Below are 15,731 nucleotides of genomic sequence, written 5' to 3'. Positions count from 1 at the left end.
ATGAATAAGTAGGATGTTCCTTCATAATCTGATCCAAAATCAGTAAGTTTTATGACAAAGGTATAGGCAAAGTTTCAATGGTGCATCCTGACAAAGTTCCACTGTTCAGAACTGATTTTTTTCCACTGCCAGGCATGCACTTGGATATTCCTCCCTCCCACAGCCAGTGAAGCAATGACTGTGTTCCCCAACAGATTTTCCTGAGGTCTGTCCCAGTCACGACCACTCTCTGGGTTCATTATGTGTTGGTAGGTTGCACTTAGTGTCGATAGCATTCACACAAAACTCACAAGAGATTCTGCAGATGCTGAAAATCTTGAGCAACACACATAAATTCCTGGAGGAATTTTGCAGGTCGGGCAGCTACAATGAGACAAACACAGGTTAGAGGAGAATATTTCATCTTGGTAGTCTCCAACCTGACAGCTTGTACAATAATTTCTCTAACTTCTAGTAACCACTCCCTTCAGTTCCTCTCACCACTTTGTTTTCCCTCATTTTGGTGAACCTTTAATTCCTTCTCTTCCCCTGTCAGAGTCCCATGACCATCTTATCGCCTCCCTCTGGCTTCCCATCTCCTTCCCATTATTCCATGGTCCACTATCCTCTCCTATCAGATTCCTTCTTCTTCAGCACATTAACTCTTCCACATATCCACTAAGCATATCTTTCCCTCCCCGCCTCTCTCTGCATTCCACAGGGATCGCTCCCTACACAACTCCCTTGTCCATTCGTCCCCCCCATCCCTCCCCACTGATCTCCCTCCTGGCACTTATCCGTGTAAGCGGAACAAGTGCTACACATGCCCTTACACTTCCTCCCTTACCACCATTCAGGGCCCCAAACAGTCCTTCCAGGTGAGGCATCACTTCACCTGTGAGTCGACTGGGGTGATATACTGCGTCCGGTGCTCCCGATGTGGCCTTTTATATATTGGTGAGACCTGACGCAGACTGGGAGACCGCTTTGCTGAACATCTACGCTCTGTCCGCCAGAGAAAGCAGGATCTCCCAGTGGCCACACATTTTAATTCCACATCCCATTCCCATTCTGACATGTCTATCCACGGCCTCCTCTACTGTAAAGATGAAGCCACACTCAGGTTGGAGGAACAACACCTTATATTCCGTCTGGGTAGCCTCCAACCTGATGGCATGAACATTGACTTCTCTAACTTCCGCTAGGCCCCACCTCCCCCTCGTACCCCATCTGTTACTCTTTTTTATGCACACATTCTTTCTCTCACTCTCCTTTTTCTCCCTCTGTCCCTCTGAATATACCTCTTGCCCATCCTCTGGGTCACCCCCCCCCCCCGTCTTTCTTCCCGGACCTCCTGTCCCATGATCCTCTCGTATCCCCTTCTGCCTATCACCTGTCCAGCTCTCGGCTCCATCCCTCCCCCTCCTGTCTTCTCCTATCATTTTGCATCTCCCCCTCCCCCTCCAGCTTTCAAATCCCTTACTCACTCTTCCTTCAGTTAGTCCTGACGAAGGGTCTCGGCCTGAAACGTCGACTGCGCCTCTTCCTATAGATGCTGCCTGGCCTGCTGCGTTCACCAGCAACTTTGATGTGTGTTGCTTGAATTTCCAGCATCTGCAGAATTCCTGTTGTTTGCGTTTAGATTCTCACATCGTTCCCTTTTATCCCCTCTCCCCACCCACCCAGGCCTACCTATCACCTAGCAACCTGTGCTCCTCCACCCCCCTCCCTGCTCCTTTTTTTACTCTGGTTTCTGCTCTCTTTCCTTTTAGTCCTGATAAAGAATCTCAGCCCAAAATAGCAACTGTCCATTTCCCTCCATCGGTGTTGCCTGACCTGCTGAGTTCCTCCAGCATTTTGTGATTAACATTTGCAAATTCATTGGTCAGAAAAAGGGCCTCCTTCATTTTGGAGTGAGCATTTGGAGTGAAGGCCTCAGTGTCAGCCTAGGGCCTTATCAGAAATGATGTATGAGCTTCTATGTATATAAATGACATAGGAACAATATCCAGATGCTCATTTTACCACTTGCAAAGGTGCTTGCAGAGGGGAAGATCAAAGTCTATCCCAAGGATAATGTTCCATCTCATTGCCTCCTGTATTCCATTTGAACTTAATAAAAGAGAAAAATTTCCAAAGTATTAAACTAAATTTACAATTAGTTGAACCAACACATCAAAGTGCTGGAGTAGCAGCATCTATGGATAGAAATAAACAGCTAACGTTGAGACCTTTCCTCAGGACTGAAATGCTGACTGACTATTTCCCTCCATAGATACACCTGATACCTTGAGTTCCTCTAAGTGCCTTTGTGTGTGTGTCTTCAGATTTCAAGTATCTGCAGTTTGTCATAAAATATTGGTAGCAGAATTAAGCGATTTGGCCAATTGAGTCTTCTCCATTTCATCATGACTGATTTATTATCCCTCTCAACTCCATTCTCTTGCCTTCTACCCATAACCTTTGACATCCTTACTAATCAAGAACCTATCAACCTCTGCTTTAAATATACCCAATGACTTGGCCTCCACAGCCCTCCATGGCAATGAATTCCACACATTCACCACCCTATGGGTAATGAAATTCATCCTCATCTTATATATTCAGAGGCTGTGCCTCTGGTCCTCTCCACATCCACTCCATCTCGGCCTTTCAATATTCAATGGGTTTCAATGAGATACCCCCTCATTCCACTAAATTCATGAGTTGTTTCAACTAACTTTGATTTAGTTTCTTATGTCTCTAAACATACATTCATTTTGTAAATTGATTCCCTGGGAATTCTTACCAATAGTTTAATGATTATTTTGTGTTAGCAGGTCATTCGGGATATTCTGATGATTGGCCATCGGCAAGCTTTTGCCTGGGTGGATGAGTGGTATGGTAAGTAATTATCCCAGCTTTTCCCTGTGGTTTGCCAGCTTAAGAATACCATAAAGACAGGATTGCAAACACATACTACAAAACCAAGCTGCTAGAAGATTTTTCTAACTCTGTAAAATAATTTATTTTATAACCTACTGAAATGTGGCAAAAATATTCAACCAGGTTATCCATTTGTCAACTGCTTTGCATATTGTATTTGAGTCTTTCCCATTCATCATTGCTGAGCTTTCAACCATGGCTTGTTTCACCTTAAACTCCATCTCCCCACCAAATTCTCAAGCTCTCACAGTCTTCTTATCTTATTAAAGGGCTTTGGAAATTGTTCCAGATCAATATAAGATGTTTCTCTCTTATTCTTTTCCTTCACAACATGCATTCAAAGTCCATCTAACACCAATGCCAAGGTAATAAACTCAGTCTGTATGGTCATCCCTTCAAATTCTTCGTAGGCCCTAATTTGTTGAAGTAGTGAAATCGTTTCATTTTCACTCCCATCTATTTCTGACATCTCCAAGCCTGAGTACTTAAAACCCCAGTGTGCAAAATAGTTCTGAATCGTCTTACTGCTTATTTCTCAGCAACTATCAGCCACAAAAATCACTGTTTTTGAACACAAACACACATAACCGATGCTATTTAAAAACTATTCGCTCTAAGCACGGTGTGGTTTCTAACGGCCAAACAACTGCTCGCAATTGATCCTAGTTAGAAACTGTTTGGCAACAGTCTCCACTTAAATGGTATAGTGTCCCAAATGAATGAAGGGAATCATGACTATTTTTGATTAGTCTTGGTCCTTTAAGAGTTGTCCCAAATAAGGGGGAGCCCCAATTAACCAAAGGCACAATTAACTGGAATCCACTGGACATAAAAAGTAATATAAATTACAGTACTATGCGAAAGTCTTAGATGCTAGATTTTTGATAAAAATTTTGTTTTAGATGTTTATTTTTTCCTTCTGCATTAGTGTATCAATAAAAAAGAGCATTAATTTTTCTAAAAATTAAAGGCTAGAGAGAAGTTTTTGTTTTTTGTTAACAAAAGTAACATATTAAGTAATTGACTCCTTTTCAAATAAAAACTTGATTTCTTTGTACGTATGTAGACCAGTGTATGATTAAACAAAGATAACACAGAGGATGCTGATGATCAATGACATGATTAATTGAATGAACTAAACTGATTAACTGAAACAGAAACGGGTGTAGAAGAAATCACACTGGACAAAGGACAATCAAACTAGAAGGTGAGGATGTGACAGATGTGATAAGTTTAACTTTCAAATCATCAACTCTTACACCATAACAACAGTGAGCATGGCAACAGGACACAAGGTGATCATCCTGCATCAGCAAGGTCTCTCTCAATCAGAAGTTTCATGACAAACAGGGGTTTCAAGATGTACTATCCAAGCTTTTCTGAGGAAGCACAAAGAAACAGGCAAGTTTGAGTGCAGCAGATAAGAGGTGCGTCAAATTGACATCCTTTAAAACGGAAGTCCACCATTGCTATCAGCTCTGAACTCTCAGAAAACACTGTAACCCAAGTATACCCTTCTACAATCTGGAGAAGTCTTGTCAGAGTGATCTTCATGGAAAAATTGCTGCCAAAAAGTCATTTTTGTGAAGTGGAACTAAAACCAAGAGACTCACCTATGCACAAAAACACAAGGACTGGGGTGCTTGAAACTGGCAAGTCAAAATTTGAAATTTTTGGCTCAAGCAGGAAGCAGTTTGTCTGCAGGAGAGCTGGAGAGCATTACGTGGATGAGTGTCTGCAGCAAAGTACAGTGGAGGTTCCCTGCAGGTTTGGGGCCACATTCCTGTAAACGGGGTTGGTGATCTGGTCAGAAATAATGGAATCTACAATGATGAGAGTACAAGCAGATTCTCATCATTCATGCAATACCATCAGGGAGGTGGCTGATTGGTCCCAACTTCATTCTGCAGCAGGACAATGATCTCAAACACACGGCCAAGGTCATAAAGAACTATCTCCAGTGAAAAGAAGAACAAGGAGTTCTGCAACAGATGATATGGCCTCCACAACGCCCTGATCTCAACATCATCGAGGCTGCCTGAGATTACCTGGAGAGACGGAAGCAACCGAGACAGCAAAGTTTTCAGAACTGTGGCAAGTTCTCCGAGATGTTTGGAACAACCTACCAGCTAATTTCCTCATAAAACTGCACAACAGTGTATCAAAGAAAATTGATGCAGGTTTAAAGACAAAGGGTGGTCACACCAAATATTGTTTTGATTTACTTTTTTTTTATTATTTACTGCTCTTTATAGTTTTTTTAATATTTAGATACTTTTCATTTCATTATTTTTGGAAGTATCTTCATTTTATATGTGTTTTTACATGTGCCTAAGACTTTTGCACCATACTGTACATTAAGAAATACTGTATATGTTTAAAAAAAAGTAAATAAGCAGTGAAAATGAAAGAAAAAATAGTGAGGACGGTGCATCATTTGGTGTGTCAAATTGAATAGTGTGCCATTTAGTTCCTCCTAGTCTCCATCCTGCCACAGGTCTTACCTGCCTTTACCTTCTTCCTCTACAACTTAAAGCTTACTTGTTGGGAACTATACTGTCTTTACAACTACACAACCATGATCTTGAAAACTCAAACAAATCATGCCATGCTTATGCTATTCTGTATAGTTTATGCATTGTTGGTAAAATCTTCTAGAAGCAACATTACTTGAAATACAGTATTTATGTAAATATATGACATTGTCCTGAGTTGAGCTTTCTGAATGACTGTGCTTCTTAAGTCTATGCTCTTTGTGTTTACTAATCAGCAATTTTCACTCTTGCTGACTAATGCAGTTCTACTCTTTACTGTGTGAGGTATTGCAGGTAGGAACTGCAGTAAAGCTGCTGTGAAATCTGTTCAAGGTCACCTGTGTATGAAGACCACCTTTATGCATCTTTTAGATATCAGTTCCATCATTATATGGATTTGTATTTATATTAAGGGATTACCTGTTAATAAAATGTATGAAACAGTTAGTTAGTTCTTGTTTTAGTATTAAGTTTCTGAGTAATTGATTGACATTCATGTAAGTGGGAGCTTCTTAAGTTTTGCCATAGAATGTTAAGTAATAAAGTCTAAAATGTTGCTTTATTTAGAGGTCTTGTAGCAGGTCTTCTGATGATCTTCTAGAAGCAACTTTCTTGAAGATCCTTCTGCCTTAAGCCTTCACATTTCCTCCCAATTGCACTTTACAAAAACTCCACTCTTTTCCTTTATTCTCCTTACAGCAATCCTTTTGCTCCTAGCATTTTTTTCCCTACCTTGCACATTTCTTTCCAACTGGCCAAACTAACTTTATGACTGGGTGTCGATAAAGCTAGTGCCCTGCTGCTTCTGGAACCTTCCATGTCTCCACCTCAAATGGCGCTTTATTTTAACGCTTTCTTCCCAGAAGCCACTACATGCCTTTGAGTTTAATGTCCTCAATAAAAAAAAATGCAAAGAAAACATCTTGAACTTTTTACAGATATGACTATGGATGACGTGCGGAATTATGAGAAAAATATGCATGAACAAATGAACATAAAAGTTTGGTTTGATCAGCCTTCCACAAATTCTCCTTCAACAGATGAAATACAGAGTGATGGCAACACAAGCGTATGTTACACTTTTGATGAAGTACATTTTAAACAAACCTCCTCTTCTTTGGGAATTAAAGATATTAATATAATTTGTAAAGCTCAATGACAATATTAGATTCAGCATAATTGAATGAGACATCTCACATAGGGGGGATTTTGTAGGAGCAATGTTTTTGTTTTCATCAGGCGCTGTACTGTCAATGCTTACCCATTTCACCATTTATCCATGTCTTGAAACTTACTATTCCCTTATATCCCAAACTGAGTCCAGATGGACATCTACTTCCTGTCCCAGATACAATGACTCGTACTATGGTGAGTTATGCCAACCTTCAAAGAGCTTTGTATACAAGCCATGTAATAGAATGCAACAGACTACTCACTTGAGGGAGTCATTGCCAAGCCTTGTTCTTCTCTACCTGACTTCAACATCAAGGAGTAGTAATAAGTGGAGGTCAGGATCAAACAAGGAAGGTCAATCATGTGGGAAAATCAAAAAGTTGCAGATGCTGAAAATCTGAAATAAAAACAGAAAATACTTTAAAAAAAACACTCAGCAGATCATAAAGTATCTGTGGAAAGAGAAAATGGGTTCACGTTTGAGGTCCAAGAACCTTCACCTAAACTGGGAAAGGCTCTTCAACTTGAAAAGGTAACTCTACTTCTTTTTCCACAGATTGTACCCTGTTTAGGCACTACACCATACACACAATACCACTGGAGAAGCAACAGTGTGGTACCAAACTGATTATATAGACAACAGAGTTGGTATTTGCACCTTAATAGTGTGAGTGATTAATTTTATGATACCCTTGACATGACCCACTTTTAATTCGCTTGTCTCCAGTGTCAACTAAATATCTGCAGAATATAATATGGTCCAGCTGATCCAGTTTCAACAGTTTGCAGCCAGCTGAATTATGTTAAATATTTCAAGGTTCTTTATGTCAAGTCACATGGAGACCAGTACATGTATTACAGCTGCAAGATGATGCTATCTGAAATTATGGCAGAATTTTACAGTTCAGCATTTGCCAGAGTTAATGTCTGATTCTGAGTCATTGGGTCATCGTTGTAACTTTTCTTCTCCAGCGTCTGATAAACAAAGAAGTATTAAGTTATGCTCCACTATTGAAAATCACTGCATCATTAAAACTAAAATTGATCCCAGTTAAATTCCACCACTGTCTGTACATTCTCTCTGTGACCACGTGGATTTCCTCTGAGTACTCTGGTTTATTCCCCAATTCCAAAGAATTGTTTCCAAAGAATTCCAAAAAAAGGTGGTAGGTTAACTGGTCACATGGGTGTAATTGGGGTGCAGGCTGTTTCGGCTGGAAGAGCCTGTTACTGTGCTGTATCTCTAAAATAAAACAAAAACAATCAAGCAAATGTTGAAAAGGAAGTGATTGTGCTGATCTTGATCTGTTCTTTAGTGACTGAAAATATGTACAAGTGAGAGTTTCAGTATCCTTAGTAGACACAGAAAAATCAAACTTAACAATTTCTCAAATCCATTTATCACCAAGGCCAAATTGTAAGGAATCAAAGAACAAAAGCAAATGAACTAATTGTTAATATATATTAATGACTTGGACTTGAACAACTTGGACTACAACAACATTTGTAAATGAGAGAAACTTGGAGAGATGAACTATGACAAGTGGAGTATTATATTTCAAAAAGATATTTGCAGGTTGGTAGAATGGGCAGTTATGTGACTGATGAAATTTAGTACCAAGAAGTCAAAATGTTACATTTCAGTCAGAAGAATGAGAAAAGGCAAGATAATGAAAAGGGAACAATTCTAAAAGAGAAGAAAGAACAGAAAATTCTGGGAATAACCATGCATAGTTTGTTGAAAATGGCAAAAAAGGTTCTGAAAGCTTGTAGGATTCCAGGCTTTAGAAAACAGCACAGAGTACAAAGACAAGGAAGTCACAATGAACCTTTGTGTCTAATTCTGGGTGCCACTTATAAGGAAAGACATAAAAGATTTGGCGAGAACAAGATTTACTGGTTATTCCGAGGATGAAGGAATTTTAGTTTTGTTGATGAGGTGGGGAAGCTGGGATTGTTGTCCTTAGAACACAGGAGGTTGCAAGGGGACCTGGTAAAGTTACTTAATGTCATGAAGTGCATTAGCAAAGCTGATCAAGAAAAATTGTTTCCAGTGGCAGAAGAACCAAGAATTAGAGACGTAAAACAATTGGCAAAAGAATCAGAAGTGTGTTCAGCGAGTGTGCGCATCCACGGAGAGGGCAGGAGTGGCACTAGTTGGACTGCTCTTCCATAGAGCAGGTGTGAAGCCCACAGGATGAATAAAGTCCTTCCATACTGTTAGAATTCTGTGATTCTGAAAAGACAGATTAGATCTTCCATATAAGGTACAAGTGGTTGTAGCTAAGGTTAGAAAATTGCAAATCTTCCTATAGTGTTTCAAAATGCAAGAGCTGCCTTTCGGCAGGAACAGAACTGTTAAGCAGTTAAATGATGCTGCTCCATTGCCCTGTGTTTCCACTGATTTCGTTTTAATGTCCCGGCGTAAATGGCAAATAAAGCATCAGTCAGTCCAGTACTGGTGTTTGTGGTGTGAGTAACAATTAGTTTATGAATTAAACACATTGTACAAGAAATATGACTTTAAACATGAGAATAAGTCCTGTTCAAATAGACTACAAAGTGTAAATCATGGCATTTTCTTACAATAAGTAAGTTGCTCATGATAGGAAAACAATTCTGAGAGTTCTACACACTGTCATAAACTGGGCAGATGACCAATGGTAAGTGAACTGTGACCTTGATACATGTTGTGGCCAAGCAAAGTTTCATGTGCATTCATCAAGTTTTTTTGGGATATTGCCTTTCTAAAGAGGTACAGATATGTGTTTATAGACAGAAAGTGTTTCATTCACAGTTTTCTGTTGAATTTTGCATACATTCAATCAATATTCTCACAGCAATATCAAAATTCTGCTAAGAGGAAAAACTGTGGGAGCAAATCTGAAGCGTTTTTAATGATATAACACATTTATGCCAACTCACTGCACCATGAAACATTTTGGGAATTGTGTATGCTTTTTTTTAATTTTTGTTTGACATGAGGGATGTTTCCTTGTTTTCATCATCATTGGAAGAACTGGGCAATGTCACAAAACTAACAAGAAGAAGCAACTTACGGTTTCTCGAGTAAACTGTAATTATAATACTGACATATTGAAAATTGTCCATTCCTACTGACATTTTTTTACAAATCCAGGTTTTCTCCTCTGAAGTCCCCTAATCTAATGTATTCTGCAACACCTTCTCAAGTAGTTGGTCAATCATCGATCCAGAATATTTGTATTTCAAAGGCCATATTGTTCAAGGGGGATGCATGTTTGATTTAAAATATATTGTTTAGCATCATGATGTAAACCAAAAAAAAGTTTTTTAAAAGTTCTTTCTCCAATTGTTTAAGTAAAACTTGAAAAAAAAATTCAAGACTTTAACATGTCTTTTTTTTATAAGCCGTTAATGTGAGCAATGAGTAGTTTAAAGATGACCACATACTTTATGAGCATGTAGTGAGCTAGAATTAGTTCCGCAAGACCCATTAAAATTTGTACTGATACTCTTTCTCTTTTGGTTTTCAATTGAAAGACATGACAATGAATGAAGTCCGAGAATTTGAACGAGCAACTCAGGAAGCCACCAACAAAAAAATTGGAGTTATTCCTCCTGCGATTACTATCAGCAATATCGTTATGCCTTTGTTAGCCCGCAGTGGACCATCCAGTGCTCCAACCACACCTCTTGCTTCAGAAGCTCCAGAATTTCTGGCAATTCCCAAGGATCGTCCTCGGAAAAAGTCTGCTCCAGAAACTCTTACCCTTCCAGATCCTCAGGAACAATGCAGCTTTTCTACAACATCCAATGTCGATGCTTGTGGCGAGCCTTCTGATCCCAAGCATAACTAACATTTTGCCTCTTGGAGGGTCTACTTTCAGATCTCAGTATTAGATAATATTCTTCTTTATCTGTCACTTGTTTTCCTCCTTAATGTCAAACTCGCATGCTAATTGCCTGTTTCTTTGGGTCCCTTGAGTGTAAATTGCAAAGGAAACATTGTGCTCCATGTCTACAATTTTTTTCTTTCTTAAAATGGAGTAAAGCTTCTCCCCACAGGGAATATCATTATAGGGAGTGAATACTGTTTCCAAGTGTTGATGACAAGTAAACCTGACTGCTGCCAATGTATATTAAAAATTCACAGCTGCCTTGCCCATCATTTTCCTAGCATTGATAGCCAAGGGAGCCAAATCTCAGAACACTGTGATTTTCCAGGAGGTGCTGCTGGCAGATGAGATTTATCCCAATGTGTTACACACATTCACATACACGTCTCAGAGCAGTAAAATTTAAACTTGTTTCCTGAGCCCGCTGATTGAACTCAGGAGTAATTTGTTACCTCCTGCATAGCTATAGATGTGCTTTAATGACTTGGGACAGGTGTTATTTATCCAACGTCAGGAGGACCTAAGCAGATGTATAGAGTTCCAAAACAATCAGAATTTGTTGGCTTTTGTTTCAGGTCAGGATTCATGATGTCCTTCGGCAGTGCTCAGCACAATTCACCAGTGATAGACTATGGAATAGACCCATAAAATGATATAGCGGAGAATCAGGCCATTAAATCCATATAATTTGTGCTGGTTCTTTGAAAGAGCTGAGCTTTTATTCCCAGTTTCCCTCACTTTCCCATAATGTGCACATTTTTTTCCTTTCCAGTTCCCTACTGTTGCTCTTTCAAGCAGAGCATTCCTCCTGTAAAAATTCATTGTCAAAAATATTTGCTTAATTATACCTTTTTTTTTGGTTGTTATTTTAAATGCATCATTTGATTACCAAGACACCTTCCAGTTTCCAAAAATAGAGTTATAAATCTCTGAGTAAGTATATTTCTCTCAGTGCTGTAGTGGCATCAGACTCTTTCCAGAGTTTCTGATAAGCCAGTCAAAACTTGATGTTATTGTGCTTGGGCGAAGAAAACTCAGCCTAACTTGTGCCTCCTGATGACAGAGCAAGGCTCAAAAATGTTAGTCAAAAATTTTGTTTTATGTTGTGCCATACAAAGAGCAGGTCTTTGGATAAAACATTCCTGGCTATAGTGAGAAAATTGCGTAAAAGTTTCAGGCGTATTAATTTTAAAACAATAGAAAAGCACATACAGTTACAAGTACCATGATGTGTATGTGTGCTAAGATGGAGTTTATTCTCAGTATCTCCACAACTCTCATTTTATTTGAGAACAAATTTTAAAACAGTATATGTAATAATTATTTTGGCTATACACCTATTTTGCCGTTTTGGAAAAGAAGGAAGGAACCAAGACTACTAAATAATAGTTAACATCTCTGTGCTAAACAAAAGACATAAAAATGCTTTGAATATCAAAGCAAAACTTTAATTAAATCATTTGATGTATGCTGATGTTAATATTCTCACCAAAACACATTTTCATTAATGTGTAAATTGAATGCAACTCCCTCTACTGTACTAATGGTTTTCAGTCATTTAAATATCTATAAAGTTAAGAGTTAGCTAATTTATTTCTCTGTTATCTAATTATTTCCCCTTTGATAATTGAATATTTAATTAGCTCTGTTTAACACAGCATTGACAATGGCCATTTGAAAACTCAACAGAGTACACAGCATTCACGGTGATACCAAACTAGAGAATGGACAAACTCGACGTGCAGAAGTGAAGGCATGTTCATTCAGAATTTCTCTTAGTGCCTCGAGATGTCTTTAATCATGCATTGTATGTTACTGCCATGGATCAAGTCTGTTTGCTTGGTCCAGACAATCATAAAAGCTTGTTGGCTGCTCTTATTAAAACCTTTGTCTTCAGAACTTATAAGATTTTACCCTGCAACCAATTCCACATACAATCTCATATTTTTAAAGATAGGGGATTTGTTCTTTTTTTTACCATTGACACCAATTTGGCAAAAGAACTCAGTTCATGATTATTTATACTATAATAAAATATAACAAAGGTGTCACATTCTACCTGCACTGGGTGCCTGTTTGAAGCCATTTTCATTTGTAGGGCTGCTGTTTTGTAATACTGGCACTGAAGTTTGTAGTTATCTTCAGCACTCACCACTGTTCAACTATTCATAAGCAACAAGATTTCTTTAATAACACACACAAAATTCTGGAGGAATTCAGCAGATCAGATCTACGTGAGTAAATATAGCAGTGAAAGTACTTTGTTATGCATATTTAAACACAATTAAACTGATAGTAAAATTAAACTGATATGTAACATACATAAAGTGCTGGAGGAACTCAGCAGGTCAGACAGCATTTGTGGAGGAGAATAAACAGTTAATGTTTCAGCCCAAGAATCTTTATCAGGACTAGAAAGAAAGGGGAAAGAAGCTAGAATGATTCCCTCTCTATTCCCCCTTCCTTTCCAGTCCTGATGCAGGGTCTCAGCCCAAAATATCAACTCTTTATTCCTTTCCATAGATGCTGCCTGATCTGCTGAGTTCCTTCAGCATTTTGTGTTTGAGTTACTCTGGATTTAAGCATCTGCGGAATCTCTTGTGTGTACAAGATTCCTTTTTCAGTTTTTTTTCATTTTAAGTCTCACGTCTTATTTCCAGAAGAGGAAATTCTTCAAGTGGATACGGTTCTACAAACATAAGTCAGAATCAGAGTCACTAAATTGTATGTCATGAAATTTATTGTTTTGCAGCAGCAGTACAGTGCAAAGACATAGAAATTACTATAAATTACAAAATATAACTTGTTCAAAGTGGCCTTTGTACACAGGACCCCTGACCATGAACCATTTGATCACAGACACAAATCCAAACTTGTATACTTCCCACTGGTTTTGATTAAGTGGGGAAGTTGAAGTGATTCCTACTAATTGTCACAACCCCATAATTGTTACAGCTTTAAATCACAGTCTGAGATAAGCGAACAAACTAACTGAGACACTTGTAGATCCAGAGAGATTTAATATAAAAGTAGTAACAGGTATGAAGACTTCTGGTCACAGAGAGTACATGATAAAGTGGTAGATAATAGCAAGTATCTCCTTTCCACTGAAACTTCATAGCAGCAGAGTTCAACTGATAAAATTGTAATCTATGTCCACATTTAATCTCCCTTCACCAGACTACCACAAGAGTCTATTCAAAAGACTGCAAAAATTAATCAAACATAACCTAAAGTTGCTTTGGTAGACCCCTCATGACCTGGAAAAAGATCATTCACCTTATCTGGAGAATATTGTTTACCACATCTGAGGACGAAAGATGAACTATGGATAAGCTCAGTGGGTCAGGTGTCATTCTACTGACGTTTCATCAGTCTGAAATGTTAACTCTGTTTTGATGATGCCTGACCTGCTGAACATTTCCTGCATTTGAGTTTTTTTTTTAAATTTTGGATTCCTACCAGCATTTTTGCTTTTAATAAATCAAAGCTATTTGCAAAAATAGTTGGTTAAGCATTTTATGAAAATCATCTTTTTAAGCAGATATTTCTTAACACTTTGTGATTGATACTATAAAGGAAACATTTGAGATTAGTAGGATTATTTAGATATCATAACAATACATTTACAATGGGAACTGCAGTTATAAATATTTAAAATTGTATGGTAATAGTGACTGAAATAAAATATTTTTCCTAACTATTGTTAAAAGAAACATTTTCAATATGTTATGTCCAGTTTGCCTCAATGCCCCAAGCTGTGTAGGTTGTGTTTTTATTGACTATATTTCCACAAACCAATTCCCGCGTATCCCAAATGCAAACTGGATTTCTTTGAGTACTGGAATATGCAGAACCTCTGTATAATGTTCTGGTTCAGTAGACCTAGCAGTTTACTCATCTTACTGTGGGGAATCTCTTTCTGTAAAGCATTATCTTTTATCCAATGCTTGGAACTTTAAACTACTGAGGAAGTTATTTCCAAAAATTGCAGTTCAGCACAACAGATTAGAATGCAAAAAATGGTCTGGTGCTGATCCAATTGGCGGATATCCTGATCTCAGATGGGTCACTGCTTGGGAAGCTACAGTTTTCCTCAGCACTTTGTGTTAAGGAAAGCTAAAATCATTCTGATCTCCTTCTCTTTTGAATCTATTTGATAGCATATAGGCAGAGACCCAATGAGTCAAGATCTAGTTTGTGGTTCCCCCCGAGCTGCAGTTGAACAGCCTGTGAACATATTAAGGCTCAACAATGAACAGTGGCCACTTGAGCTAAATTGTTGCACAACTACTGCGTGAGGAGAATCACTACCCTCAGGAGGATGAGAACAAAACGTGAGAAAGAGTAAAGCATTAGTGGAACGCTAATAACGTGGACCTTAGAAGAATGCGGGAAAAAATGACCTGAAGCAACTCTTATCTTCAGATGTTCAATGACACGTAATCCATTATGCTTGTGTTTACAAAATGGAAGGTCCATCTCCTGGCAAACTTTGAACAGTTTTGCATAGATCTGTACTGAGTATAAACAGTATGATGTAAATATTATGATGATTTGTTAATTTAAGGATGAAGTTACTCGGTGACTGGTTTACCTTATTAGATGGGTTGAAGGATGATCCACTGTAATAGTTTGTTACCTAGCATGTTATAATAAACCAAATGTAGTAAAAACTTCACATAGCTTTTAAGCAGAATTACCATTGAAAGAAATAAAAAACTTTTCTCTCTGAATTAAGGTTAATTGCTTCTGTAGAGTAATTGTACTAATCGTCCTACTTGATCTGTACTATGTATTATCTTCACTAGAAAGATTATCTTTACTAGACTTATGTAGAAAAATGCTATCATTTTCTTCTCCATGAGAACAACCATTACACAATGCATAAATAACAAGTGGCAAGCAGCTCTTCAAGGCTGAAATTATAATTCTTTGTATGAAATGGCTATGGAGGGAAGAATCAGCTAAACAAATTGGGAAAGTGAAGAAGAATTTTGGTCAGAATTGGGTTTTAAGGAAAGTCAGAAAAGACTGAGGGAAGAATAAGCTTCTTCCACCAGACCATCAGACTGATTGCTGAATTGAGTGTATTTCCTGTTGTATGTTACATTGACTGTTCTATTTATTATAAATTACTATGATTGCACATTTAGATAGAGACATAACGTAAAGATTTTTAGCCCTCATGTATGTGAAGGACGTAAGAAATAAAGTCAATTCAATTCAATAATGTCCAAGG

At 38.1% G+C, this 15,731-nt stretch overlaps 1 protein-coding gene across 1 annotated transcript in view; it reads left to right on the top strand.

The window, feature by feature from the left end:
* pitpnc1a (phosphatidylinositol transfer protein cytoplasmic 1a) overlaps positions 1-15,494 on the top strand; it is a 328,993-nt gene extending 313,499 nt beyond the window's left edge. The window contains exons 11-12 of the mRNA XM_063030617.1: positions 2,799-2,862; positions 10,134-15,494. Coding sequence (XP_062886687.1) covers positions 2,799-2,862; positions 10,134-10,450 — 381 coding nt within the window. The 3' untranslated portion in view covers positions 10,451-15,494. The remainder of the gene's footprint in view (positions 1-2,798; positions 2,863-10,133) is intronic.
* Positions 15,495-15,731: the final 237 nt, after the last annotated feature.

The sequence above is a fragment of the Mobula hypostoma genome, chromosome 22, assembly GCF_963921235.1.
Source record: "Mobula hypostoma chromosome 22, sMobHyp1.1, whole genome shotgun sequence".
Classification (NCBI taxonomy): domain Eukaryota; kingdom Metazoa; phylum Chordata; class Chondrichthyes; order Myliobatiformes; family Myliobatidae; genus Mobula; species Mobula hypostoma.
The sequence above is the reverse complement of the archived record's forward strand: the minus strand, read 5'-3'. Positions and strand labels throughout refer to the sequence as shown.